Genomic DNA, 26,513 nt, shown 5'->3' with positions numbered 1-26,513 from the left:
ACATGTTTTAAAAGATGACAGCAAATTTGCGTCCTAGTTGGATGATTTTTACTTCTACATGAAGGGCTAAATGTTGGCTGAGCATTTGATATTACAGAACACAGATCACCTTCAGTCTTTTCCAGGGTTTATCAATGTTCTGGTTAAAATACATAGTACAAGATGGCAGAAGTGTGCGTGGGGCCATTTTGGAAGTCCTTGGAAATTCTGTCCTAATCCCACCCAGAATTCATGAAGACTGTGAGGAGTCTGTCAAGCTGATGATGAGAGAATCTGCCTGCTAGTTGTTGAGAGCATTCTGAATAGGGAGCCAATCAGGAGAGAAAGGCCCAAGCCAGCCTGTTCTAAGCTGATTGTGTTACTAAGACAATAAAATCATGAAGTTTTATTCACTTCAAAAATCAAACAGTCTGACACAATGCAGGCCAAAGGGATACTAACTGATATTTACATGCTGAGGAACAATGGTAGGAAAATAGTAAATTGTTTTTCTATAATTAATGTTTCCATCAGAGCAGAAAATTACAGCAATCCATAGCATACAGCAGGCTGGAATCTGAGCTGGGGTGCGGCAGGCGCCATGCGGGCGACAGTATGTGCAGTTCAGTGACTCCTGATCTTGCTAAAGCATGTGCTTGGCAAAGCTTACACCTTCCCAGAATTCAGAAGAAAGACTGTTTGTGATGATCTGAGGGGTGTTTTCAGGCCCTAAGATGACAAGCCCAGCCTGGGACAACACTTCTGAGGCCCCCAGCTGAAGAACCATATAACAGATACCAAACTAGAGAAAGTATGTATGGTTATAGTCCTGTGCACCCCTGTTTGGTACGGGGTACCAAACTTTAAATTCACCTCCCTATCTCACATGTCCGAGGGAATGGTTGCTTCTCCCAGAAGATTTGTAATGATGCAATTGCAAGCAGAAAGCTGCCAGCACTCGCTGACATGAGGAGCAGCTGTCATCACGGGATGAAAGTCATACCCCTTCCTGCCCATATGTCTTCAAGTCCCTGAGCATCTCCTGGACCCATCAGAGACCATGGGGCTACCCATTCCTTGCTTGTATTCTCCATGAGTTCCACTAAAGGTTATGAGGAAAATCATTTTGGAATAATTCCTATTGAGTTGTAAACATTGATACTTCTAGATCTTGGGAGTGAAACCTTGTTCTGAGCAGAGGTTTTATCCTCCACATGAAGTCTGTAAATGGGTGGGTTCTCAATGCAGATCATCAGTCAGAGAACTTACATGAAAAGCCCCAGATTGGTGGGATGTGACAGGAGGAGGGGGTCACAGCGCAGTATCTTGGTGCAGAGGCTGACATGGCCTAGGAGGCCCTGGCCATAAAGAGCACAGGAGCTCCAGCCTCCGCTGCCAGGAGCGGTGCAGGGCCCACCAGGCCAGTGCTAACCCACGTCGGTGCCTCCACAGGCAGCCGGCTCAGCTCAAAGTGCCAAGGGCTTTGTGTGTGGAAAAAGATGAGCCAGAGCTCTAGTGCTCCCCCTCCCTGCTCCATCACCCCTCCTCCACCCCTGTCAGTGGCTAGAACACGTTTTAACCCTAAATCAGCGCTGAGCTGGCTCAACTCCGAACAGAACACATGGCACATAGCCCACAGTGTAGGTCATGGGAGCCATATTAAGGAACTGTGAACCTTTGAGAAATGAGAAAAGGGAGTTGGTGCAGGGGAGGGGTGGGGGTGTTACTGTTTTTGTTTTTTACAACGTGGAGAGTCCTGGGCTTTCCTCCTAGAGGTATATGTATTTTGATTAAAGAGAAAAGCTTTTAAGCAAGAGCTGATTGCTGAGGCAGAAAGAAGCAAGTGTTTTATTAATATTGAACACACAAAAATGTGCATTGAGCTTAGTAGCTTTGTAGAAAATGGTCTTTTTTCCTGAAGGAAAGCATGAAATGATGTTCACAGGAGAAGTAATAAAAGGTCCCATAAGTGTGAGGTGTGAGTCAGTGACTTACATGACCAAGATATCAAGGTGGGTCATGGGGTTTGCATTGCTGTTCTATGAGGATGTGAAATGGACAGAGTAGGAGGGTTTGTAGGAAGCCTAAATTTAACAGCTCAGTTTCACCTGGTTGTTTTAGTGTTTGTGTGCTTGTCCCTGTGGGTGTGTGCACATGCGAATACTGGTCCACACACAGATGCATGCGGAGCCCAGGAGTGGATCTTGGGTGTCTTCCTCAGTCACTCTCTACCTTATTTTTTGAGTCAGGGTCTCTCACTGAAGCTGCTTATCAGTTCAGCTAGACTAGCCGGCCAATGGGCTACAGGAATTTGCCTCTCTCTTCCCCATACCTAGACTTTATATGGATCTTAGCTATCTGAACCCAGAGCTTATGTGGCAGGCACTTTACCAACGGAGCCATCCCTCCAGCCCCTACCTGATTATTCTTCAGTGGTTCCATGAAGCCTGGGGCGGTCTACCTGTGTTTGACGTGAGGGAGCTTTCTGACTCTCACAGCTGCTAAGTCATGCTATTCTTCCTCCCCTGCATTTAAAACATACCTTGCTTTTTCCTTGAGTGCTGCAGAGGTTGGCCATTCTGAGCCCTGGATTTAGCAGCGAAGCCTGGGACCAAGCAGGAATGACAATGTGCCCACTGGCAGTGCCTTGGTCAGGTGTAAATGCAAGAAATGCAGAGTCCACAGGAAGCATGTGTGTTCGTCCTAGTGCAGATGACTTCCTTTAGTCATTTGACTGATGTCTATTGACCATTCCCACCAAATCATTAGCATGAAACAAACCCGATAATGAGAAAAGAACAAGGTGCAAAATGGCATCTAAAGTTCAGGCCCGGTGGAGAAACGGTTTATCAATGACTCTGTCAGCAACTGAGGAACATTTGAAAAACATTTAAGGACTGGGTTCTAAAAACAGGAATTTTAGATTTAACTCGGACATTGCATTTCAGAAAAACAAAGATGGCCTACCGGAAGCAAACAGGTTACATATCAGCTTTTTCAATTTTGACTTGAGTGCTGGCTTTTGTCTCTGCATTTCTACAGACTGTCAGGATGGGGCTAGCTGGAGGTTTAGTTGTACCTGGAGCGTCCCTCCCCTGGGCCCTTTCCTGCCCTCAGGCTCCTGACCAAGCGTCTGAGAGCAAAGAGCATTTGTAGTCTTACAGTCGGTGTGTGTCGCTCATCCTTTCATGCAATCTGTGCCACACCTTGCTTTCTGGACGTCTTTGGAGCTTTTTAAAACTAAGTTGCCGAATGTGACAAGTGACGTAAAATTTCTTTCTCTTTTTGCCAAACTTTGGAACGACTCTAGATTCACAGGATTCATCGTGATTCTGGGGACAATGCTCAGACAGGTGAGCACAGCAACTTACTCTCTGCTTAGGGGGGCCTTGTCGACTCGGTTTATCATCGCTTCAGGAAGGGTTCAAGATGGCATTTGTCACCCTAGGCCGGGGAATTGCTAAAACCTAAGTGGTGGCGTGGCAGGGCTGGAGAGCCAGAGCAGCAGCACTGATCCTTTATCAGTTAGCAGCTTTCCTCCTAAAAAGCACAGGGGCCATCGTTTATCAGTTCTTTGGCCTGGGGCTATCGAGCTAGTCTTTCCAGCTTCAACTCATTGGAATGATGGGGACAGCACCATGTGGCTTTCGGAAACAATGTTAAATGATTGTTTTATTTAAAGCACACTGCACAATGTCTGACACACAGTAGGTTCTCAGTAGCTACTTCTATGCGAGGCAGGGTCCCTTGGTCACTAAGTTTTTTTCTATGACTAAAATTTTTAATTCGTTTTATGGGCCTCTCATAAGAATGAATAATGAATTTTCCAATTTAAATGATCCCCACGGAAGAATAACTTTTCCAAACTTATAACCAGGTCGGTTGCTGTAGATTCTCATAATTCCATGAGACGAAATCAGAAAGAATAGTAGCATGTAGGTGTAGGTAATCTGTAAAGAGTTTTTGTGTGTTGTACAAATGAACAGGTAGAGTTAATAGCAGGTACAGACTGTAGGCTGCCTGTGTGGAGGTGCTCTTCCGCAGGCTGCTCGAGGATTAGCTCATGCCCTGCCCACTGTTGGTAGCCTCTACCCATTCCCACGTTACAGTCATTGGGGCACAGAAAAGTTAAGTGACACCTCCAAGGCTGCATAGCTACTAGATGGAAGACTAAGCCAGAACCTGGACAATTTGGCTCTACAGTTGGTTTCTTCAGTATTAGGCTGTCTCACTGGTGATTCCTGTGGAAGCACTGTGCTTCATGGTCTCCCTGCTTGAATCCGCTCATGTAATGGCACCTGAAAAAAGCACTCCCCCTGCTGGCACTGGGGTTGCCTTCTCTTTGGAGTGGTTCTAGCTTCTGAGTACATTCTGGGTACATTCTGGTTACAACTTCTCATTCAGGAGTTACTCACAGGAAGGAAATGTGCTTACAGCGCACATTTCTGAGGCCAACACAGTCACCTTGCCACTTTTTTTAACCTCCTGTTGCTCACTGGTGATGTCTGACTTTTGGCATGAGCCCCACAGAATGTTTCAGCATTGAGATTCCCTTCCAGGGTCTGCAGGATGTTATCTGATGCAGTCCTCTCTCAGAGAAGCTAGAGAATCACCTGACTGGCTTTCAGAAGTACCCCCAAACCTGTCCAAATATCTGTGGATATCACTCAGGTTTTAATTCTCCAGATATTCCCCTAAGAGCTTTCCTACCCTGGTGAGTGTAGCCCTTTAGTCAAGGTGAACCCCAAAAAACATTTCCTTTAAGGTTTGTTTTCAGGATGACATTTTGATTATAGAACTAAATGTCCCTTAATAAACACCACTTCCATGATGTAACAGAGTTCCTGAAGAAAAAGACGTTTTCCTGTTGGAATGACTGATCATTTGTGTTGATTTGAAGAGAAAGTGGTTTCTTAATTCTTGGATTTACTTTTTAGAGCTTAAAAAGTATCATTTTCTTTGGAGACTCAGGGGAAAGGTTTAAGCTCACGCTCCGATATGCTGAAAGCCAACCTCCTTCTGTTTCTCATTTGAACTCCCCAGAGCCTCATTTGTTCAGACACAAGAGCAGGAGGAAAGAGTCCATTGATGTGAAATCAATATCTTCCCGAGGCAGTGATGGTAAGAAGTTTCTCAGATTTCCTTGACCTTTTTAAAGTGTAGAAAATGACAGAGTGACATGCTCGAACATTTTACCGTGTAGAAACTCCGAGAAGGATTTCAACTGGAGTCAGCTTTTCTTCCAATAAACTGAAAGTGGTTTAGGATTTAGTAAATAAACTCTCTTGGCCTTCTGTAGTCATTTTCTTCTCCCTGAAGGGACCGTGGACTCCAACATGCGCCAGATCACATAACTACACGCGCAATGCAGTTCCAGTAGCCAGGCAAGGTCATCCTTGGGTGCTGGCAAGGGGCCAGGCATTGTCCAGGCTTCCCAGTCTCAGCGCACACCCGTGTGCTTTTTCCTCAGGGAAAGGCCAGGCACTGTGAGTCAGAACCTCGAAAAACACTTTGTGAGTTTAATGAATCAAGCCCAAGGAGCCAACTGGATTTGGGGGGAGATGAAAAGTCATCCCTAGGAGTCAGGGGAATAGGAGACATAAAAGTGGCAGTGTCTGTAGGTATCTCTCATTTGGGCCCAGGGAGAACAGGGTACCTGGGAAGCTGCAATTCAAGACAAGGAGAAGGTAGGGGCAGGTGCTGGGGCTGGGGCAGGAGCAGCTGCAGGTACAGGTTCAGAGACAGGTAAAGGTTCAGGGGCAAGAACAGATGCAGGGCTTGGGGCAGGGACAGCTGCAGGATCAGGGACAAGGGCTGGTGCAGGTACAGGCCCAGGGGCAGTGACAGGAGCCAGGGCAGGGGCCAGGGCAGGGGCAGGGCCAGGGGCCAGGGCAGGGGCAGGGGCAGTTTCAGGGGCAGGAGCAGGGGCTGGAGCTGTGGCAGATGCAAGAGCAGGACCTGGGTACTGGCCTGGGTCTGGGGCAGGGGCAGGTACAGGGGCAGGAGTTGGGGCAGGGGCAGAGGCAGGGGCAGGTTCAGGTGCAGGTACAGAGGCAGGGGCAGGGGCAAGGGCAGGACCTGGGTATGGGTCTGGGTCTGGTGCAGGTGCAGAGGCAGGTACAGAGGTAGGGGCAGGGGTAGATACAGAGGCAGGGGCAAGGGTAGGTATAGCAGCAGGGGTAGGTACAGGGGTAGGGGTGGGTACAGAGACAGAGGAGGGGTAAGGGTAGGTACAGGGGCAGAGATAGGTACAGAGGCAGGGGTAGGTACAGGGGTAGGTACAGAGACAGGGGCAGGGGCAGGCGCAGGTACAGAAGCTGGTGCAGGTTCAGGTGCAGAGACTGGAGCTGGGGCTAGGGCTGGAGCTTCCGTGGCTATAGAGCAGCTTTGAACCAGCTGTGCACATGTGACTGCTTGTGTGTGGATAAAGACCAGAGGATCTGAGGCCAAATCTGCAGGTGCACTCCTGTGAGAAACAGGAATGCTGAAAAACACATAAAACGTGGGAGTATCCCATGAACCAAGAAGGAAAGAGAATGGAGTGAAAGGGAGCAGGGATTTGAACCAGAGAGCAAAGAGCAGGCTGATACATTTTACTCACTTATTTGGGGTTACTTCTGTCTCCAAGTCAGTCAGTCAAGCTCTCTCTCCTCTCTCTCTCTTTCTCTCTCTCCCCCTCTCTCTCTTTCTGTGTGTGTATAAGAGAGAGAGAGAGAGAGAGAGAGAGAGAGAGAGAGAGAGAGAGAGACTGTGTGTTCTGGTTTTCCTGTGGTGCTGAGGATAGAACCCAGGATTTCACATGCTTAGGCAAGCCCTGAGCCACTGAACCACACTGCAACCCACATTAGTTTGTCAGTTTTTTAATGTGGCAACTAGACAGGCAGTTCTAAGGGCCTGAGAGGTGATGGTGCCTGTGCTGGAAGGGGGAGTGGGACCTAAAGGAATAAAGGGGGAGTTCAAGTGATGGAAGTGAGTTTCCAGTCCTTTGAGTAACAATGGAAGGACCAAATACCAGAGAAGTGGCTTAAATAGAAAAAAACTGAAGACCCTAGAGACAAGCCAGAGCTTCTGCCCAGACAGACAGACTGACACACGGCATGTAAAAGGGACAGAGAGCGAGAAGCATGAGCTGGGCTCAGAGCGTGCTGGAAAGGATGCTGGATGAGGACATTTGAGCCAGGCTGTCCCAGAGTTTGGAGCAGCTCTGTGGTCTTACACAGGCAAGGTGGGGCTTGGGTAGCACAGCAGAGGCCAGCAATGACTGAAGCCCTGGGTCCAGGGCCCCACTGAGGGTGCCCGGAAAAACCCTCTCATCTCTGAAACAGCTCTGGCTTGTAGGGCACCCAGGGAAGGTTAGAAATGTTGACAACAGGCCTTTGAAGGAAGGCTTCTACCATTTGAATCTTAAACCACATCAAATAGTCATCTTCTCAAAAACAAAACAAACAAAGAAACAAACTGAAGTCATTTTAGAATGAATTTGTCCTGGGTAGAGCCAGAACCAACAGGTCCTGGGCATCGTGAACCTAATGGCTGAGGAGGGAACATGGCTGGCCCAGCTCACCAGTTCATACTGAGACATTTATTTCCCTGTCCTGACATGGAGTGGGTACACATTCATCTGTCCTGTGGCTTTGGAAGGAAAGGGCAGGGCTATCTGAAAGGACTTTAGTGATCCATGGGAAAACGAGTCCTGTGGCATCATTGGGATATGGGGATGAGGCATGGGGCCAGTCAGCCTTCTCCAACCTACCCTGTGGAGTGGGGCTTGCCAAGCTCTCTGCCATAAGACTTCGGTGGGACTGGGTAGCCAGCCCCAGAGGGACACGATATGGTCAGACTCACTGAGTTTTGAAGAAGGTGGTCCTAAGAACAAGACCTCAACTATGAGGGGGCTTCTTGGCTGTATTTAGCCTAAACTGAACCACCTGCACCAGATAAGACTGTCATGCCTTCTCTCCAGCACCAAGCCTACAGAATCGCCGCTACCCCTCCATGGCAAGGATCCACTCCATGACCATTGAGGCCCCCATCACAAAGGTAAGTGACAGTTGTGACCCTCACTGTGTGGTCAGTGTCAGACCTGGGCTGTGCCCTAGAGCTCTAGTCTTCTGATAGCAGAGTTAAGGCCTAGAGGGACAGACAGACATTAACCAAACCCATCGTAAACAGACGTGGTTGCACAATACAATCAACGCTGTGAAGGAAGCCGTGCGAGGCTCTGTGAGGGACGTGAGAGTGGGTGGGACGGCAGTCAGGAAAGTTTTCTCTACAGAGGAAGCCATGTTTGAAGCCAAACTTACGCCTGAAAATCACATTGGTTGGAGGAGACTTTGAGGGCAGGAGTGGCAAAGAACAGCATAGAGATGTTCCAACACTGAAGTCAGGCAGAGATTGTCCACCAAACAGACAGAGGCCGGGAGGCTGGCATGTGGACAGAGAGGTGCGACAATGGAGGTTAGATCAACATGGCATGGTCAAGTCCAGATGTCCCTGTAGAGAGTGCAGCCACCATGCTATGGGTGGGCAATAGCAAGAGAGGAGGCCATTTGGGGGCCTTTCTGGAATTCCAGACAGGAAAGGGTTGTAGTGGTTTGGCTAGCATTGAGGTGGTAGAGGGGGAGAGAGAGAGATAGGCCAGAAAATGTCTAGGGGAAGAATCACCTGGACTTGGTGAGTTGTGAGGAATGAGCAGGAAGTGTGATAAACAAATAGACTCTGGGGAGAAGAGCCCTTATCTTCAGCCCAGGCTAGATCAGGTCACCTCTGATGTTGTTACCCTTTGCCTGCTTTGCCTGCTTTGCCTACTTTCAGAGAATAAGTCTGGGGTTTGATTTGAGGCACATAAGATATTGTGGTGGCTGAGTCAGGGAGACTTTTGAAAGTCTCCAAGTCTGGGGTCTGCAAGGTAAACCTGACAATACTATTATAGCTTGTGTGTGTCCAGAGTCATGGAGTTGAGGGCCATTTCTGGAAGAGCAGTGAGAGGGAACCAAACCATGGAACTCCAACCCATGGAAGAGAGCTAGGGAGGGTTGTCGGCAAAGGATCCTGGGAAGCAAAGTCCTGAGATGGCATGTTGTGGAGCAGTGTGGGCTGTAGAGCATGCTTCAGCGAGAGGGTCTGCTCTCTGAGCTAGGTATGTGGGCCCTGAGTTCTGAGGATGTCTGACTTCTGAGAAGTAAGTAGTATCTTAGTAAGTAGTATCTCAGGCTTATTCTCTCTCTCTCTCTCTCTCTCTCTCTCTCTCTCTCTCTCTCTCTGCCTGTTTTGCTTTCTTAGGTTATAAATATAATCAATGCAGCTCAAGAAAACAGTCCAGTTACAGTAGCAGAAGCCTTGGACAGAGTTCTAGAGATTTTGCGGACCACAGAACTGTACTCCCCTCAGCTGGGAACCAAAGATGAAGACCCTCACACCAGCGATCTTGTTGGAGGCCTGATGACTGTAAGAGATAAAGAAAACCCAGGAATGTAGGGTGTTTTGCCAGCTAGAGCTCTGAGAGTGCACTGTGGCCTCAGGTAGCAGAAGCATGGGCGTGCAAATGGGCGTCATTGGAGCTCCAGGTGGCTGTTAGGTTATTTGTGGTATCTAAGATGCTTATCTTTGCACCAGCTGACTAGCCATGGAAAGAACCTTGAGAAGCCCTATTAGAGCAGGAACCTGGCAGGTGACTGAAGGGTAAATACACTAGACAGGGGCTGTGTGGCTCCTGTTTCTTGTTCTCCTCTGTCTGGATTAGAGAGCTGGATTGAAGGATGGAGCCACATTTCCTTGGTCATCAGACTGTAGTTTTACAGCTAGCCCTCCCAATCTGTGCTCTGTATCTTATGAATTCAATCAACTAAACTAGAGAGGGTGGGGGAGACAAAGAGACAGAGACACACACACACAGAGAGGGAATGAATACAAACTTGAGAGAGCAGGGAGGGTACACTTGTGCTAGGCACAGCCCACACATAGACCTGTGATCTCAGCACTGCATGAAGTAAAAGCAGAAGGACCACAGGAAGGAAGCTAACCTGAGCTGCACAGTCAGACTTTGAGAAAGAAAGAAAGAAAGAAAGAAAGAAAGAAAGAAAGAAAGAAAGAAAGGAAGGAAGGAAGGAAGGAAGGAAGGAAGGAAGGAAGGAAGGAAGGAAGGAAGGAAGGAAGGAAGGAAGGAAAGGGGAAAGGGGAAAGGAGGGAGGGAGGGAGAAAAAGAGGGGGAGAAATGGAAGGAGAAAAGGAGGGGTACATTTGTATAAACATGTACCTGCATTTGCACTGCTGGATACTATAAACAATCCCAAAATGTGCTGCGTGGGCTGCCTGGGTTCACTGAGACAGGCATGCTTTTGTAGCTTGATCCCTGTGAGCTCTAGAGATGACTGTATAATAGAAGGATGTGTACCTGGACATAGCTGTTTCCAGACCCCAGTGACAGAGTCCTGTCTTTTCAGAAGTTCACAGCCAGGTTCTATTTCTAATCACACAGAAGCAGGATGGAGCCATTTGGGCTCAAGGGTTGGGGCGGAGGACTATGGGCAGCAGAAGTTGGAGACATGCTGGGTTGTGGAGCCAGAGGTCAGAGTCTAAGGTCCACCATACCCTTTTGTGTTGCACTCTTTTTGTCTTTGAACCTCACCTGTCAGCAAGTGAAGAGGGAAAGTCCACATAGCCCTCCATTCACCCAAGTTGATGATCAAGATTACCCATCACAGTCTTCAAAACATAAGCTCCAGAAACACTCATTTCAAAGTTCAGCAGCTTTCTGCCTCCCAGAAGAAAATGTAGTTAGAAAAAAGCTACAGTTTTAAGAAAGACTTTACAAGGTCCTCCCCCCTCCCCAAATATGGCTCTTTAACTTTTCACAGTTTACACCTGAGAACATAAAATGTCTCAGTACTGAGGGCTTTGGACACATCAAAATCACACATATCCAAAACAAGACCATTCTGCTTGTGTGGCTTCACAGTGGTAGGAGAGAAAGGGGCTGTGAGAACTGAGCTAACTCGTACCTCAGGTGTGAAGCCTGCCAGCTCTCGTGACAACTTTCACCCACCCCCATGATCCCCTGGGACTAACACTATGGAAGAAAGCGCATCCTCCATCTCCAATCACTGCTACAACTTCATTTTGAATTCTGCTTGTCATGGAGTTGTAGCCGGCTCAGGTTAGTCAGGACTCAGCCTGTGGCTAAGGAAAGAGGTTAAGAGCCTGACGGCGGGCACAAACCATGCGTCTAACAGTATCTCTTTCTTCCAGGATGGCTTAAGAAGATTATCAGGGAATGAGTATGTGTTTACAAAGAGTAAGTAGCCATGTGTCACTTGTTACTGATAACCAGCTGCAGCCTGTGCCACCCCTAGGTCGCAATTATTCCTCGAGGCCTTGGTGTTGCTTGCAGTTGGATCATTAGTTTATTCCTCTCTATGGTCTTCATCCAAAACTAAACCTGATGAAAATGATTGCTCAGAGCACTGCCTTACACAGGCCTTAGAGTTGCTTTTCTGTTAATGGTCTTGAGATTTCCTTCCACGAGAAGAGCCCCGGTATTAAAATCTCCCTACCAAAGGAAGTTGAAGGCTGTGTTTCTCGTGGCAACCCTAAAGACAGCAAGATGCTAGGACAGCAAAGAATCCACAGCTAACTCACCTTCTCCTCCCCATGTCTTCAGATGTCCACCAGAGCCACACTCAGCTCTCCATGCCCATCGCCATCAATGATGTCCCCCCTAGTGTCGCCCAGCTACTAGACAACGAGGAGAGTTGGGACTTCAACGTCTTTGAATTGGAAGCAGTTACCCATAAACGGTGTGTGACATTGCTGGCCGAGGGCTGGGAGGGCGTGGCAGCCAGGAGGAGGCCTTCATATCTAGAAACTGATGGACTTATGTGTCCTGACTGTGCTCTTGCCTGGAGAGGGTGTGTCTGTGGTGAGGTGCAGGGCTGGCACGCACTACCTCACATCTACTTCCTTTGTTACCCTGAGCCAGGATTCTGTTTTCTCATCCCTTCTATCCTACACAGATGAATTGGAAATCAGGTCCAGAGCCACATGCCAGCAATTTGGGAGACTGAGGTGGGACTGACTAAGGGTTATTTGGGCTCAGGGACTCAAGACCAGCTTCGGCAACAGAAATTCATTCTCTCTGTGTGTGTTCCCCCTTTCCTCCCTCCCTCCCTTTCCCCCCACCCTACATGTGATTTGATAGCACCACAGACTTTCTTTGAGTCCATCTTGTCTGCAGATCAAGTAGCTCCTTTTGTCTTAGAAGACATTTCTTCCTGGGATGTTGGTCTGTAGAATATGAATGACATCCATAAAGTAATACCACTCTAAGTAAGCTAACTTTGCTCAGACCATCCAAACCATTCCTTTTGTCCTCAGACTCTTTTTAAGTCCATAAAGCATGTTCAGGGTTCATATGCAAGTAGAGGTAGAAGGGGGCCAACAGAGCTTTTCTGATTTACTGATAAGCTAAAAATAATCTAGATTGACCCACATGAGGCACTAACTACAAGGAGGAATCTGGTTAAGCAATTCAGTATCTTTGTGCTGCAGGCATGTTGGATGATCATACACATGTGCACACACACACACACATGCATGCATGCACACATGTACACACACACTCCTCTTTGATATTGCCATTAAAGGAAGTACTTCCTGGGCTGCTGAACTCCACGAACGGGTGTTTGTTTCCTGTTTTCAGGCCTCTGGTGTACTTGGGCTTAAAGGTCTTCTCTCGGTTTGGAGTATGTGAGTTTTTAAACTGTACTGAAGCCACCCTTCGGGCCTGGCTGCAAGTGATCGAAGCCAACTACCACTCTTCCAACGCCTACCACAACTCCACCCACGCTGCTGACGTCCTGCACGCCACAGCCTTCTTCCTCGGAAAGGAGCGGGTGAAGGTAGGCTTCAGACGTCACTGTGCTGTCTGCCAGGGCGGGGAGCCAAGAGCTCCAGCTCCGCAAACACATTAGAAAACAGCAATGTTGTAACCGATTTGACATGACAGGGTTTAGGTTTTTGTTGTTACAAAACTGATTGTTAGAGACACAGAAATTTCTCCTAGCCCTCGAGTCTCTATTTCAGCATTTTCAAGGGCCCTAGAATATGGTTGATATACTCATTCCCAACCATTGGAGAAACTAATTTATCCCTACCCAGCAGCAATGAGTTGTGACTTCCTGGGAAAGGGGGAGACGTTGTGTCCACTTCTCCTGCTCTGTGCTGGCATTCTGTTCGGCTTGAACCTGTGCGGGTCTTGTGCCAGCTGTCCCAGTCTCCGAGTTCATATGTGTATCTACCCTGTTGTGTCCAGAAAACACTTTCCTTGATGTTATCCACTACTCCCACTCTTCACATTTCTGTCTCCTTTTCAGCATAGATCCCTGAGTCTTGAGGGTGTGAGTGTGTGTGGTACAGACATCTCATTTAGGGCTGAATGCTACAAAGGACCCTACTCTCTGTACATTGCCCAGTAGTGAATCTCTATATTAATTATCATCTACTGCAAGAAGCATCTTCTCTGATAGAGGCCAAATGATGCGCTGACTTATGGATATACCAATAGGTCATTAGGAATCACTTTATTACTATGATTTTTAGCAGAATAATAGTAATAGCATTTCCCTCAAGTCACACTATTTAGTTCCAGGTCCTTGGCCTCACTAACAGTGGTAGGTATGCATTTCATCTTATGGATGGAGCCTTAAATCCAATTTTTAAAAAGTGGTTGGTTATTCCCATAGCATGTGCCACTATTGCATCAGTGGGCATATCTTGCCAGGAGGGCCGTTATTAGAGTTCACAGCATTCATTCCTAGTCAGGTAAGATGGTTATTACTTGTCTCCTAACCCCTACATGAAACACACATATCTAATGTATAAAAGCTAGCTTCCACATATAAGAGTAAATATGCTTGTCTTTCTGGGTATGAGTTATACTGCCCATGATGATTGTTTTTAATTTAATCTATTTGGCTGCCAGTTTCATTTTTCTTAACATCTGAGTAATATTCTATTATGTAAATGAACCACATTTTTATTATCCATTTGTCATCTGGTAGACATTTAGGCTGTTTTAAATTTCTGCTGTTATGAACAGAGCAATGATGAACATGGATGAGCAAATATCTCTGAAGTAAGAAGTAGAATCTTTTGGGTATATGCCCACAAGTGGTATAGTTGGATCTTTTGGTAGATCTACTTTCAGCTTTTTGAGGAACCCCACAGTGATTCTCCTAGTGGCTTTACACATTTGCACTTCCACCAGCAATGAACAAGTGTTCCCTTCCCCCTCTCTTCACTAGCGTGAGCTGCCATTTGTTTTGATCCTGGCCATTCTGAGTGAAAGATCAAAGTAGTTTTAATTTGCATTTCCCCAACTGCTAAAGATATTGAACATGTTTTAAGTATTTCTAAGCCATTTGCGATTCATGTTTTGAGAATTCTGCTTAAAATAGTTCTTTCCTGGTTGTTTTTGACTCAAACCTTGACTCAAACCTTAGACATATGTGGAAAGAGGGCATTTGAACTGAGAACATGACTCCATCAGATTGTCTGTATGAAATCTGTAGTGCATTTTCTTGATTAATGAGATCTTGCCAGTTTTCTCAGTGTTGCAATGCTATGACCTTTCCTCTTAGAACTGCCTTCATTGTGTCCCATAGATTTTAGTATGTGTTTACAAGTCCATTCTATTCTAAAAAGCTATTAGTTTTCTTACAGTGAGACAATTTTTACTCAGTACTGTGTTGTTTAGTTTCCATGAATTTATGTACTTTCTGCTGTTTCTGTTGTTGACATTCAGCTTTATTCCCGTTTTCCTCTATCTGTTATGACTTTTGCCTTGTGTCTTGATATGTGATCTATTTTGGGAAAAGCTCCATGGGCTGCTGAGAAAAACGTGTTCTTCGCTATTTGGGTAGAATGTTCTGGGATGTCTGTAGCCCATACATCTGGGATATATGCTGTTATTTAACTCCAGAGTCTATTAGTTTCTGTCTGGATGAGAACAGGAGGACTGGAGCCACCCACCAGCACTGTGCTAGCGCTGACACATGACTTTAGATGTGATAGTGTTTCCTGTGAAATTGGGTCTGCTTATGTTTAGTGTACAATAGTTAGAATTATAATATCTTCTTGGCGGGATTTTTCTTTAATAAGTATGTAATGTCTTTATCTCTTCTGATTGGCTTTGAAGTCTCTTTTGTCAGATATTAACCAAATGCTAAAATTCTTAATGTTATCATTACAAAGTGACTTAGCCAGAGCCAGTGTGCCAGTGTGGCCAGACCCCCGCATGCCATTCCAGGCCATGCTCTGGCTGCTCTCACCTGGTTCCTGAAGCCTACTGCAAGCGGATAGGCCTGGACAGCCAGCACTACGTTTATTATCTAGGCCACAGTGACTGTCTGAATAAGGAAGGGCTGGAAAGGCTGACCTAGGCTGGGGCCATCCTGTATCATCCAGATCAATTTCTCTTAGAAAAAAAAAAAAAAAAAAAGAACAATGATGGCATGTAGCCATGTCCAGAGACTTGCAGTTTTACCTGCTGCAGGGTTGAGTCAGTCTCTCTCTCTCTCTCTCCCCTCCTACTTGCCCTTATTTCACTTTTTTCTTGTGTGTGAGCTTGCCTGGTCTTCTTGCCTCCTTTTTCAGCCATTTCTTATCAGATCATGCACTGTCAGTGCTCACAAAACTATAGGACAAAGCACATTATCGCTACCTCAGTAGAAGTTCCAAGGCCATTCATTCATCGTTGGGGTTAAATCAGTGTGAAGTTGAAGGAGAGGCAGGTCTAGACAGCACAGCCTGCATTTTCCAGCCATGTAGTATCTCTCCCATCAACTGGTCTTAAAAAGGCTGGGCTGGGACCACCATCAGGACTGGATCCATAGCTGCACCACCTGCGCCACAGCAAAGGGACCCCTGTGTTCTCACTGCTCAAGTGAAATCACTTACAGTAGGGACCAGAGGGCACAGCTGCAGTAGTGAGCTTGGAGGTAGCAGGACACCTGCAGGTTATGGTGGCCTCTTCTGCCAGCTGGGAAGGGGAGCCAAACATGCTTTCATGTTCTGGTCACTCTGGACTTCATCTCACAAGCTCCCAGGTAACAAACAGCCAGGCTGCTTACTCAGGCAACCTTGATGCTGGCTGGGCCAAGCCAAGATTCCTACCATCTTTATAAGGCTAAGATTCAAGATGGAAGGGATTCCCTTCCTGAAAAGGGAGAACATTCAAGAAAGTCCTGCTGTAACCTCAAGTCAGCACTGACAGGGACTACCCTAGGACCTGTGAGGACATCAGCTGGACAGGGCCGAGCTTCAGGCTACCTTCTTCCCAGTTTTCCCTCCCACAAAACTCTGAGAGCAGGTTGGAAACACCAACAACCCTATGTAGTCACAGTCTTCCCAGAGGCCTACTTCCCTTCCATTCACAATTCACCCACCTTGACTCTCCTGCCGCCTCAGTAACTTCATCTGGACTCTTTGCCTCGATTTCTCTCTCCTGCCACTGGTTGCCTATGCATTATACTTCAGCAATAAAAAATCACTTTCTTAGGAAAGCCACCATTGGCAATTCTGCAGACCTTTGTTGGCCAGCTTGGTAGTCAGTAACCATGCACAGCTATTAAATAAAATGAAGCATTCCCTTCATCGTACTAGCTGTAAGTCACGTGTTCAGGAGCTGTGTGTGATGGGGCTTATTTGCACACCACAGATACAGAACACTCCCACCATCGCAGTGTTCATGGTCAGTGCTACCCTGCTCTGCCCAGCCTGGTGCTTACACTCCAAGGACATCTGGACTCTCCTTAGCCTGTCCCACACGTTATACCCCTTCAGCTCTGGCGCTATGCATGATAGCTGGTACCTTTAAGGCATCTGGCACTGAATGCATTCATAACGCAGTAACTTACATAACAGCCCACCTGCCAGCTTTCTACCAACTTACAAGCTAAGAAAAATGCTTGCTGTCATTTGTGCTCATTATTAGCACAGTGAAATCGCTGGTGAGTTTTTCCCTTTGCTGCCTGCTAACCCAGCCCGGGGGTTCTTGATAAACTTCTCCACCTTGATCCTGGCTCACTGCCGTAATCACTGCCCCATTCATCCTGAGTGATCTGTGCAGCTTACAACGAGCTCTCCAACATGCTTGCAGAAGCTGGTAAGGAAGGCATATTTGTGATGCCAGCCACTTTCTAGCCCTCATGGCAGAGTCAAAGCAGCAATTCAAAAGGCCTGCATGGCTTCTTTCTTGAGAAACCAATGAATAGGCCCTACACAGAGTTCAGGTGTTGTACTGCAGCTCTGGCTTTCATGTTGTCAAAAACAAAAACAAAAACCAATACACACGCACACAGCACAGGGGCACTGTATGCCCAAGGCCACCTTTTGGCTAAGGCTTGGAGGAAACTGAAGGAGCATTCTGAAGGTTCCAGCCCCAAGCCCTCCTCTTTCCAAGAGACAGAGATGGATGTTGCTCTCCCAAAGCCTGTGGGTAAAGCTCATTATCCCTCCCCCTGCCCCAGGGAAGCCTCGATCACCTGGATGAGGTGGCTGCACTGATTGCTGCCACGGTCCATGACGTGGATCACCCTGGAAGAACCAACTCCTTCCTGTGCAACGCAGGCAGCGAGCTGGCCGTGCTCTACAACGACACCGCTGTCTTGGAGAGCCACCACACTGCCCTGGCCTTCCAGCTCACGGTCAAGGATGCCAAATGTAACATCTTCAAGAATATCGACAGGTTTGTGGGGACCACGCTCCCGCGCCCACTCATAGGTCTGTGACGCTGAAGGGGAGCTAAACCCCCTCTGGCTGGTACTCGAAGGTGGGAACGGAGCTAGTGGTTATCCACTCCACCAGATTCTGAAACAGCGTTGCAGATGGCCCTGCCATGTTTTCATAATCTCATTTAGTCTTCAGGAAGTCCATGAGCAGAAATGCTTGTCAAGTATTGCCTAAATATTGATGGGGTCACTAACAAGTCCATCAGATATTTTTACTTTCCATGGGGGAGGGGATCTTCCCATTTTTTTCTGTGGCTCAGAGTCTGGAAATAGTCTTTCATTTCCAGCTGAGTTTGGGGGCACTAAGAACCCTTCCTCATGAGGAGGTCCCAGTGCAGATGCTAAGCCCAGAGCTTGGCAGCTTTCCCTCTCACTGCATGCTCTTATCTGCAGGCAGCAACTTGCTGTCACTGAGGAGCCGCATGTCTTGTCCACTGGCAACTCTGTGGTCAGGCTACAGGTGTTTTCTGCAGCAGGCGGCAAGTTGCCGAGCAGGGTCCTGGGTGGTCAGTGACCTCATGCCGCTGAGGGCCTCATGACACTGCCTACTTGAGTTTGTCAGTTTAGGCCCTAGGAAAATCTGTAAGATCTGTAAGAAGGGTTATTCTAACTTGGACTTACACTCTATCAGTATTGAGGACCTATACGAGAAAGAATTCTTTCCAGGAGCCAGTTTGCTTGGCTCCTCATTCCTCCTCTTACAGTTAAAAGTAAAAGACAGGAAATCTCTGATAATCTTGTGTTCCAACCACTGCAACATCGGCAGGCTAGAGAATTACGTAAAAGGACAGTCTTCCTCAGCAGCATCAGAAGCAGCTGCGGCAGTGATCTGCAGAGGGGACCAGTCTGCGTGGAGTGCAGTCAGACATCCTCAGGCTCCTCTCTGTCACTTCCTTTCACTCCTTTGTCCTAGTCTTTTCAAAGGATGGGGTGGGAACTGCCACCATGCCCACCACATGACTTGCTTTCCTCTTGCCATTCCTGTGCCTACGAATCAGCTGTCACTAGAGAACGGGGAAGGGCATCAACATGGGCTCTTAGACCAGTAGTCACTGACTCTGCCCCATCTGGGTGCCAGGTGTGGGAAGGCAGAGCAGCAGGCGCTTCTGACTTAGGGCTGATATGACAGGGAATGTGGTCTTCTTGTGATTCAGGAACCATTATCGCACACTGCGCCAGGCTATAATCGACATGGTTTTGGCCACAGAGATGACGAAACACTTTGAACACGTGAACAAATTTGTGAACAGCATCAACAAGCCACTGGCAGCTGAGGTAAGCATTCCTATGTGATAAGATCCAGCAGTGCTTCTGTGAGAGCCTGCTCTGGCAGCGAAGTGGTCCCTCCCTCTTGAATGCAAGGCAATCGTCAGCTTGGAGCTGACAAAAGACTGCGAGTCAAGTCACTTGCTTTTCTTGGGGATGAGAACATGCTGCCAGCTGTCCCCTGCAATTTCTTAAAAGAAAGGCCCTGAGATAAAGAGAACCTAACAGAAGGAACCCACAAATGAGCAGAATGAATGGTGTATGGCAGGAGATCCAACATTCTTTCCATTCTGTTCTTTGAGCTCTTAGGATCTCAAAGTTAGGGAATGCTTTAGAGAATTATATTCTTACCAGTATCGTCACAGTGAAACAAATATATTAGTTATTTTCTATTGCTGTATTAACTTATCCTGACGAAAAACAAATTAGAGAAGAAAAGGTTTATTTGGCTTCTAGGCCAGTCTCTCCAGGAGAGAAGTTAAAGAAAGAACTCAGGGAAGGAGACAGAAGGCAGAAATGCTTGCTGTTTGATGCAGCATTAATTCTGACCAGGGAACTCACTCCCAGCCAAGGAGGTGTGGCAGACACGGTGGAAGGAGGAAGCTCACTGACGCATTACCACTCATGCTTAGCCAATTTTCTTATAGATCAGAACCACTTGTCTGGGATGGCGCTGACCTTCCCACAACACTTAACAGTCCAGACAATCCCTTAGAGAGGGGCTAGAGGCAGGCTAACCTGGGCAATCCCTCAACAGAGACTCCCTTCTTAGATGACCCTAGGCTGTGTGATGTTAAAGCTAACGAGTAGAAGAGTAACTAGAAAACAAAACAAAACAACCAAAAACCACGTTTTTTTTCTTTTTAGAAATGTATCATGTTCTCCCTCTCTTCTCCTCCCTCCTTCTCTAAAAAATAAAAAATAAAATAAAGGCAAACTAATAAGAAAAATCCGTAGGGAAATGTGGAGGATCTGGGCAGGGAAAGAATATGATCAAAATATATACAAATTTTTCTTAAATAAAAATTGTAAAAAGAGAAATTTTCCATGAACCTGCTTTAGTGCCTTAAATCTGGGCTTTAGAAACAGGACAAAACACTCATTCTTTACTAAAATGAAATCAGTTTTCCTCAGAAACCATAAAAGTGGCCACAGCTCCTAAAAATCAGAAGTTTCCAGCCCTGTGAAAAAGGTAGCTAAATGTTCTAAAGATAACTTGATTGAGGAGGATGCTGTCTGTAGAACCCATCACATGACCAATCGAGAAGAACAGTGTCCACCTTCCCCATGCTGACCCTCATTTCTCATGAACTCCCGCCACAATGCCAGGGCTTTCCTCCTGATAAAGGATGGAGGGGCACAGCATGTTGAGGCTTTGAGTAGAAACCCATACAGATTGGTAGAATTTAGAATTGAGGTCATCTCTCCATGCTTCCAGCTCTGTCTTGAGATTTGCTGCTGACATGTCATCTACAGTAAACAGTAGCTTCTTGAGGTATGGGGGAAACAACTTCTAGAACAGTCTTCCCACCAGGGGTCCAACAAATAGGACCAGCCTGAAAACAAAATCGCACTCCATGTCATGCGCTCTGTCAGCGTGGCAGAGCTCCGGAGAGCTAATTAACTGTTTCCTGTGAGCCGATGGTGCCTTTTGAGAACATTTCCCCAGGCTCTGTGCGATCGGCCTGTGCACGCACACGCATCCACCTGCATGCCTGGTCACACCCCCAGGGCCACGGGCGTTCCGCCGGGAGCTACGTACTCCCGTACAACCGTGTGCTCAGGGGCTGCTGAACACACACTCTCTCGCATTTGGCCCAAACGCACATGGTCCACACTCCACACCAATTATCTCTGTGAGAACCAGCCAAGAAAATACCTGAATGTATACATGCCTTTAGCAAGAGGGAATGGGTAGGCAGTGAGGAGAAGCAAGAAAAAGGAGTGAAAAAGTAATCGGAAAGTCACACTTTCTCTACCTTTGGTGGGTTAAAATAACTGCAAGTTGGGTTTTCATACATTTCTGAGGAGTCGGGGGAGAGGGAGAGAGAAAAAACCCTTTTTAAGGTGACCAAAACCGCTCAAACCAATCATTGCCTATCGCTGTTATGCTAAGTGGATGGGTGGTGATAAGGACTTTGGCCTTTTAAATGCGACGGTGTATTGATGGGTTTTAATGCAAGTGTGTTACATACAGATGTAGGAACAGACAGCTCCACTGGTCAAGCCTGGACGCCTGGTGAGTTAGCCACTGTAGGCTTCACCAACCCTGAGCTGATCTGTTTTGCAGAGTGAGGGCAGCGACTGTGACTGCAACCCTACCGGGAAGAACCTCCCCGAAAACCAAATCCTGATCAAGCGCATGATGATTAAGTGTGCTGATGTGGCCAACCCGTGCCGCCCCTTGGACCTGTGCATCGAGTGGGCTGGAAGGATCTCCGAGGAGTACTTCGCACAGGTGTGCTGCCACGTGGGGAGTGTCCCTTCCCTCGTGGGAACAGGCCCAAGGCCAGGCCTCTTTGGGTTCCACAGCTAGCGAACCCCTCTTCTCAGCCCTGGCTAGGGGTCTGTGGTTCTCTCAAGAGCCAGGCCAATGTGCTGGTCACTCTCACAAGATCTGGGAAACTGTGTATTCACTGATATTGCTGTGTCCCTGATGCATTGTGGGAGACACATCCTACCCATGAGTCACTCACAGTTTAATCAGGGATGGATACAGACACAGGTAGGCCCACACCTTGGTTCAAAGGGGCAGGAGTCTAGAGAGATGGCTCATGGGTAAGAGTACTTGCTACACAAACATGAGGCTTTGAGTTGGAACCTTAGTACCTACGTAAAGAAGCAGGCATGCCGCGTGAGTGCCTCTGACCCCAGCACTGTGCAGCAGCACTGATGGGCTCTGAGGTTCACTGGGTGCCACCCCACTCTGGGTTCGGAGAGCTCTTGGCTCAAGAGAATAAGGTGGAAAGTGACGGGCAGGCCGCTTGACATCCTCCACATTTCACACATGTGCACCCAACACATGTCCGTACAGGAAACACACAGCACTCACATACACACGTGTAAGCAAATACACAGACACACACATACCCAAACACTAGCAAAAAAAATACCCCTAAGGCTGTATATGTGTTAGACTCTTGAGGAATTCAGGGTTTTTCCTAGATAAAGGGAAAAGAGGCTTTAGAGAGTGTGATAGAGTTATTATATTCTTGAAGGACTTAGAAATGTAAAAACAGGACAAAAAGAGAAAATTCTAGAAGACAGCAAACTGCCAGATGTCTTTGGAAATAGAATCTTATTTCAAAGAAGAAAAACTTTAAAGACTGCTGTTGACATACATGACCTTGAAGGTGGAGAGCAGACAGCTGTAAGTAACACATAGGGTGGCGTGCTCTCCAGCCGGAACGTGAGCTGAGGCAGGAGGGCTGCCTGGGAGGGAGGCTCTGCATGACAGTAGACTATGACAGGCAGCTCTGAGCTTGCCATGTCAGGGAGGGGGAGCAGGGGTGGCAGAATATGACAGGCAGTTCTGAGCTTGCCATGTCGGGGAGGGGGGGCAGGGGGGGCAGAATATGACAGGCAGTTCTGAGCTTGCCATGTCGGGGAGGGGGGGCAGGGGGGGCAGAATATGACAGGCAGTTCTGAGCTTGCCATGTCGGGGAGGGGGGGGGCAGGGGGGGCAGAATATGACAGGCAGTTCTGAGCTTGCCATGTCGGGGAGGGGGGCCAGCGGCGGGAGAGCTGAGGGAGTGAAGAGGAAGGGGGTATGCACCAAAGTCCTCCAAGAACACCAGTGGCTATTTTAAGGCTATTTGATCAACGGAGTGAGCTGAGCCGGAATTTATCAGTGGGCTTCCCGAAACCCCCGTGGGAAGAACATCAAGCCTTACTCCTGGTTACTGACGCTGGCAGAGTGTCCCACTGTTAACCCATCTAACAAGAACGTAGTGGTAACAGCAGGAGGACCTAAAAGTCAGCTTGCGAATGTGTGATGAGTTCCAGACACTACCAGGAAATGTGGTTCTCACCATTCAGCTGCAGGAGTCCAGCCAGAAGCATGTGCTGCAGCACGTGGTATACTCAGACCCGTGCATGTCGAGCGCTGCGTGTCAGCACTCCCTGAGGAAGAGCACACGCTCGCCTTGCAGCGCGACTGTTTCAGTGCTAGTCCTGGAGGTGCCCTGACTGAGCTGTGCTTGCCACTGTGTCGCGCAGAACAGTCAGCAGACATACTGAAAGGTTAAGGCTTAGAAACAGGTCATTCCCACAGCTGCACTGGCATAGTTACAAACAAAAAAACACCTGCAAGCCTGCAGTCAGGGACACAGTGGCTTCTGCTCTCCACTTGTGTGGTGCCGCGCCTCTGTTTCAAGGGCTATTGGCAGTTTGACCTCTGCTGCAAATGTCTATTAGTGGCAGTAGGCTAAGTAGGAATGAAGATCTGATCTTACAAAAGTAAAAGCTGATCACAGAAAAAGGGACTCCATTCCATTAGACCAGTGCTTCTGGAGAGCTGTGCAGGAGCGCAAACCGTGAAATTAGGGTTAGTGATGATTCAGCTCTTTGGAAAACACTACCCTAGCGTCCTCTGGGGCCTGGATTCAAGAGAGGAGAGGGGAAGGGGGAGAGTGAGGAGACCTGAGCACAGTCACTCTGGGTCACTTCAGCAAAGTGCTAACTCGGTCTACATTCTGGCCTTCTGAGAAACACGTCGCTACCACGAACACTTCTCACGCGCCCCGCAGCCCTGTGCAGTGGTGGTTTTGTCTCTGTTTTTCAGACTGATGAGGAGAAGAGGCAGGGGCTTCCTGTAGTGATGCCAGTGTTTGACCGCAGCACCTGCAGCATCCCCAAGTCCCAGATCTCTTTCATCGACTACTTCATAACAGACATGTTTGATGCTTGGGATGGTAAGTCAGTAGCTGTTTCATCACCCGCAAAGGACAGTTATACCTAATGATGATCACCTTTAGTGGCACAGGCTGAGCCTAAAAGCAAATAGTTCCATATATGTATATACATAATATACACAATTATACATATATGCATATATAACACACACATATACACATATACATATCTAGTGTATATACATATAATATATACATGTATACATATATAGTACATATATACACATATACGTTATATTTTTATCATACATATAAATTATGTTTACATCATATATAATTATATATAAAATATATGTATACATATATACACACATACATACATCTATGTATATCACAAGCCCTCTGTGGACAGGTAGAGCAGGTGCATCTCAGTGTCTGGCGTGATCTAGAGAGAATCAGAGCTGATGAATGAGTAATGTTCATAGCTCAGAGTGGTAGGCTGCTTGCCTGGTACACAAGGCCCTGGGTTCAATTCCTAGCACTATAGTCTATTAACAACAAATGAAAAAGGAAGGAAGGAAAGAAGGGAGGGAGGGAGGGAGAGAGGGAGGGAGGGAGGGAGACAGAGAAGGAAAGAAAGAAAGAAAGAAAGAAAGAAAGAAAGAAAGAAAGAAAGAAAGAAAGAAAGAAAGAAAGAAATAGAAAGAAAAAGGAAGGAAGGAAGGAAGGAAGGAAGGAAGGAAGGAAGGAAGGAAGGAAGGAAGGAAGGAAAGGCAGACAGGTAAGCTAGTGTTATTGGCTTGTCCTTGTCATGCATATGCTCCCTTGCAGCCCCAGACCTGACCTTGGGGACATTTGTTCTCTGTTCTTTTTGTGGGGTACACAGCACACAGACCTCAGAGGTCCTCCTCCAGCTGCTTTTCTTCATGTAGGATCCCTCACTGGCCTAGAGCTTCCTAATCAAGTTCTGCTGGCTAGTGAGCCCCCAGGGATACGCTTGCTCTGGTCCCCAGAGCTGGGACTAGTGGTGCACGCCACCATGGCCAGCTTTTGCACATGGTCTGGGCTACTTCTGATCCCAAAGACCAAGCCGAATACTCCTGACACGCAACTGAACCTCATGGGTCCTTTCTGATCCCTTTAATGTTGTCCTCGCAGCCTTTGCACATCTGCCAGCCCTGATGCAGCACTTGGCCGACAACTACAAACACTGGAAGACACTGGATGACCTCAAGTGCAAAAGTCTGCGGCTTCCATCTGACAGCTAAAGCCAAGCCAGGGGAGGGGACCTCCTGATGGACAGAGGACGCTGAATCACAGAGCAGTACAATCAAGAGGGTTTCCTCTATAATGACAGTGACAGGTATAGACTAAGGAACTAATGTTTACTATCGGACCTGAATCATGCACGCCCCTAAATTTCATTTTCAGAAAGTTATGTTCCGTCAATAAAAGATTTTCTTTTGAATCACTGGGTGACGAAACCACTTGGCAGCCTCCTCTGCCATGCTGCTAGCCTGTGTGCCCTTGTAAAGCCACAGAGCTGAGGTACGGTAGGTACCTGTGGGTACAAGCAGGACACAAGAAACAAAGTGTCTGTGTGTCTCCTGATGGAGACCAGGTAGTCTAGCCAGTGTTCACTCATTACTTGACTACTTTCCTCAATGGCAAAAGTATTAAGGAATCCAAAAAAATCTTCTCTGAGGAGATGTGTGTAAAATCGGCAGAATGAGAAGGAAGCCATTCGTAAACTAGTTAGCACCACAGTTCCCATGGCCACCTGGTAGGCAGTGTGACACCCACGTGAGAACACAGCCGTGGCCTGGCAAGTGTCCCCAGATGAGCATCTGCCTCCTGTGGAGCCCTTTCCTCTGTGGAATCCAGCTTTCAGGAACCAACAGATGGAGAAAAAGTGGGGTCCTGCTTGGGGGGGGTCCTTGTGTGTCCCTTACTTCAGGCTAACGGACACAGCCACATGTCAGAGTATCTATAAAAAGCCATTAAATCTGAATGCTCGCAGACAAGCTTTAAACAAAAAAAGATTTAAGAAAAGAAAAATTTATATATATATATATATAAATATATATTTGTTGTTCAAAGATTTTTATTAAAATAATCTAAATGTCCTGGATCTTCACCCCTAGAGTTTGCTGGGCATTACCTGTACCTCTGTATCTGGGGAGGAAATGGGAAAGTTTCAAGGTTCAGAAATTCTGATTTATATTTGAGACATGCCCCTTGCTTTAATGCTGGGAAGGGCCTGCAGGTAGCATGAATGTGTCAGGATGCAGGCACATGGCGAGGCGGTAAGTACCATCCTTAGCTATTACCTATACGCTGAAGCTCCTAAAGCACAGGGCATATTTTTCTACAGCTCTTTTCATAAAGCCCCGTGCTCTGCACACAGCCAGATGAGGCCGCTCCTCCTCCTTTATCTCTGCCCTTCTTCTCTGTCACGAACACCAGAAACTAAGCAAGCAGAACGCCTTAGTTTATTTTACCTGCACTCCATGATGCATTTTTAAGAGGTAAAGAAACTGAACTAAATCAGTAGTTACATTTTTCCAAATGAAAGTTGGACTGCAGAATATGTAAAAATCGGTACATGGGGAAGAAAAAGACAACTTAT

The 26,513-nt window shown here is 47.3% G+C and overlaps 1 protein-coding gene across 8 annotated transcripts in view; it reads left to right on the top strand.

Moving 5' to 3' along the window:
- Pde8b (phosphodiesterase 8B) overlaps nt 1–26,274 on the top strand; it is a 213,142-nt gene extending 186,868 nt beyond the window's left edge. For all 8 annotated transcript variants that reach the window (XM_060385589.1, XM_060385588.1, XM_060385583.1 and 5 more), the window contains 12 exons: nt 3,290–3,332; nt 5,023–5,100; nt 7,943–8,019; nt 9,262–9,426; nt 11,227–11,272; nt 11,639–11,774; nt 12,677–12,875; nt 17,505–17,722; nt 18,920–19,040; nt 21,322–21,489; nt 23,815–23,944; nt 25,043–26,274. In XM_060385589.1, the coding sequence (XP_060241572.1) occupies nt 3,290–3,332; nt 5,023–5,100; nt 7,943–8,019; nt 9,262–9,426; nt 11,227–11,272; nt 11,639–11,774; nt 12,677–12,875; nt 17,505–17,722; nt 18,920–19,040; nt 21,322–21,489; nt 23,815–23,944; nt 25,043–25,152 (1,491 nt within the window). In that variant the 3' untranslated portion in view covers nt 25,153–26,274. The remainder of the gene's footprint in view (nt 1–3,289; nt 3,333–5,022; nt 5,101–7,942; nt 8,020–9,261; nt 9,427–11,226; nt 11,273–11,638; nt 11,775–12,676; nt 12,876–17,504; nt 17,723–18,919; nt 19,041–21,321; nt 21,490–23,814; nt 23,945–25,042) is intronic.
- The last annotated feature ends 239 nt before the right edge of the window (nt 26,275–26,513 follow it).

Source organism: Meriones unguiculatus, chromosome 6 (assembly GCF_030254825.1).
Source record: "Meriones unguiculatus strain TT.TT164.6M chromosome 6, Bangor_MerUng_6.1, whole genome shotgun sequence".
Classification (NCBI taxonomy): Eukaryota; Metazoa; Chordata; class Mammalia; order Rodentia; family Muridae; genus Meriones; species Meriones unguiculatus.
This window is presented reverse-complemented; position numbering and strand designations above follow the sequence as displayed.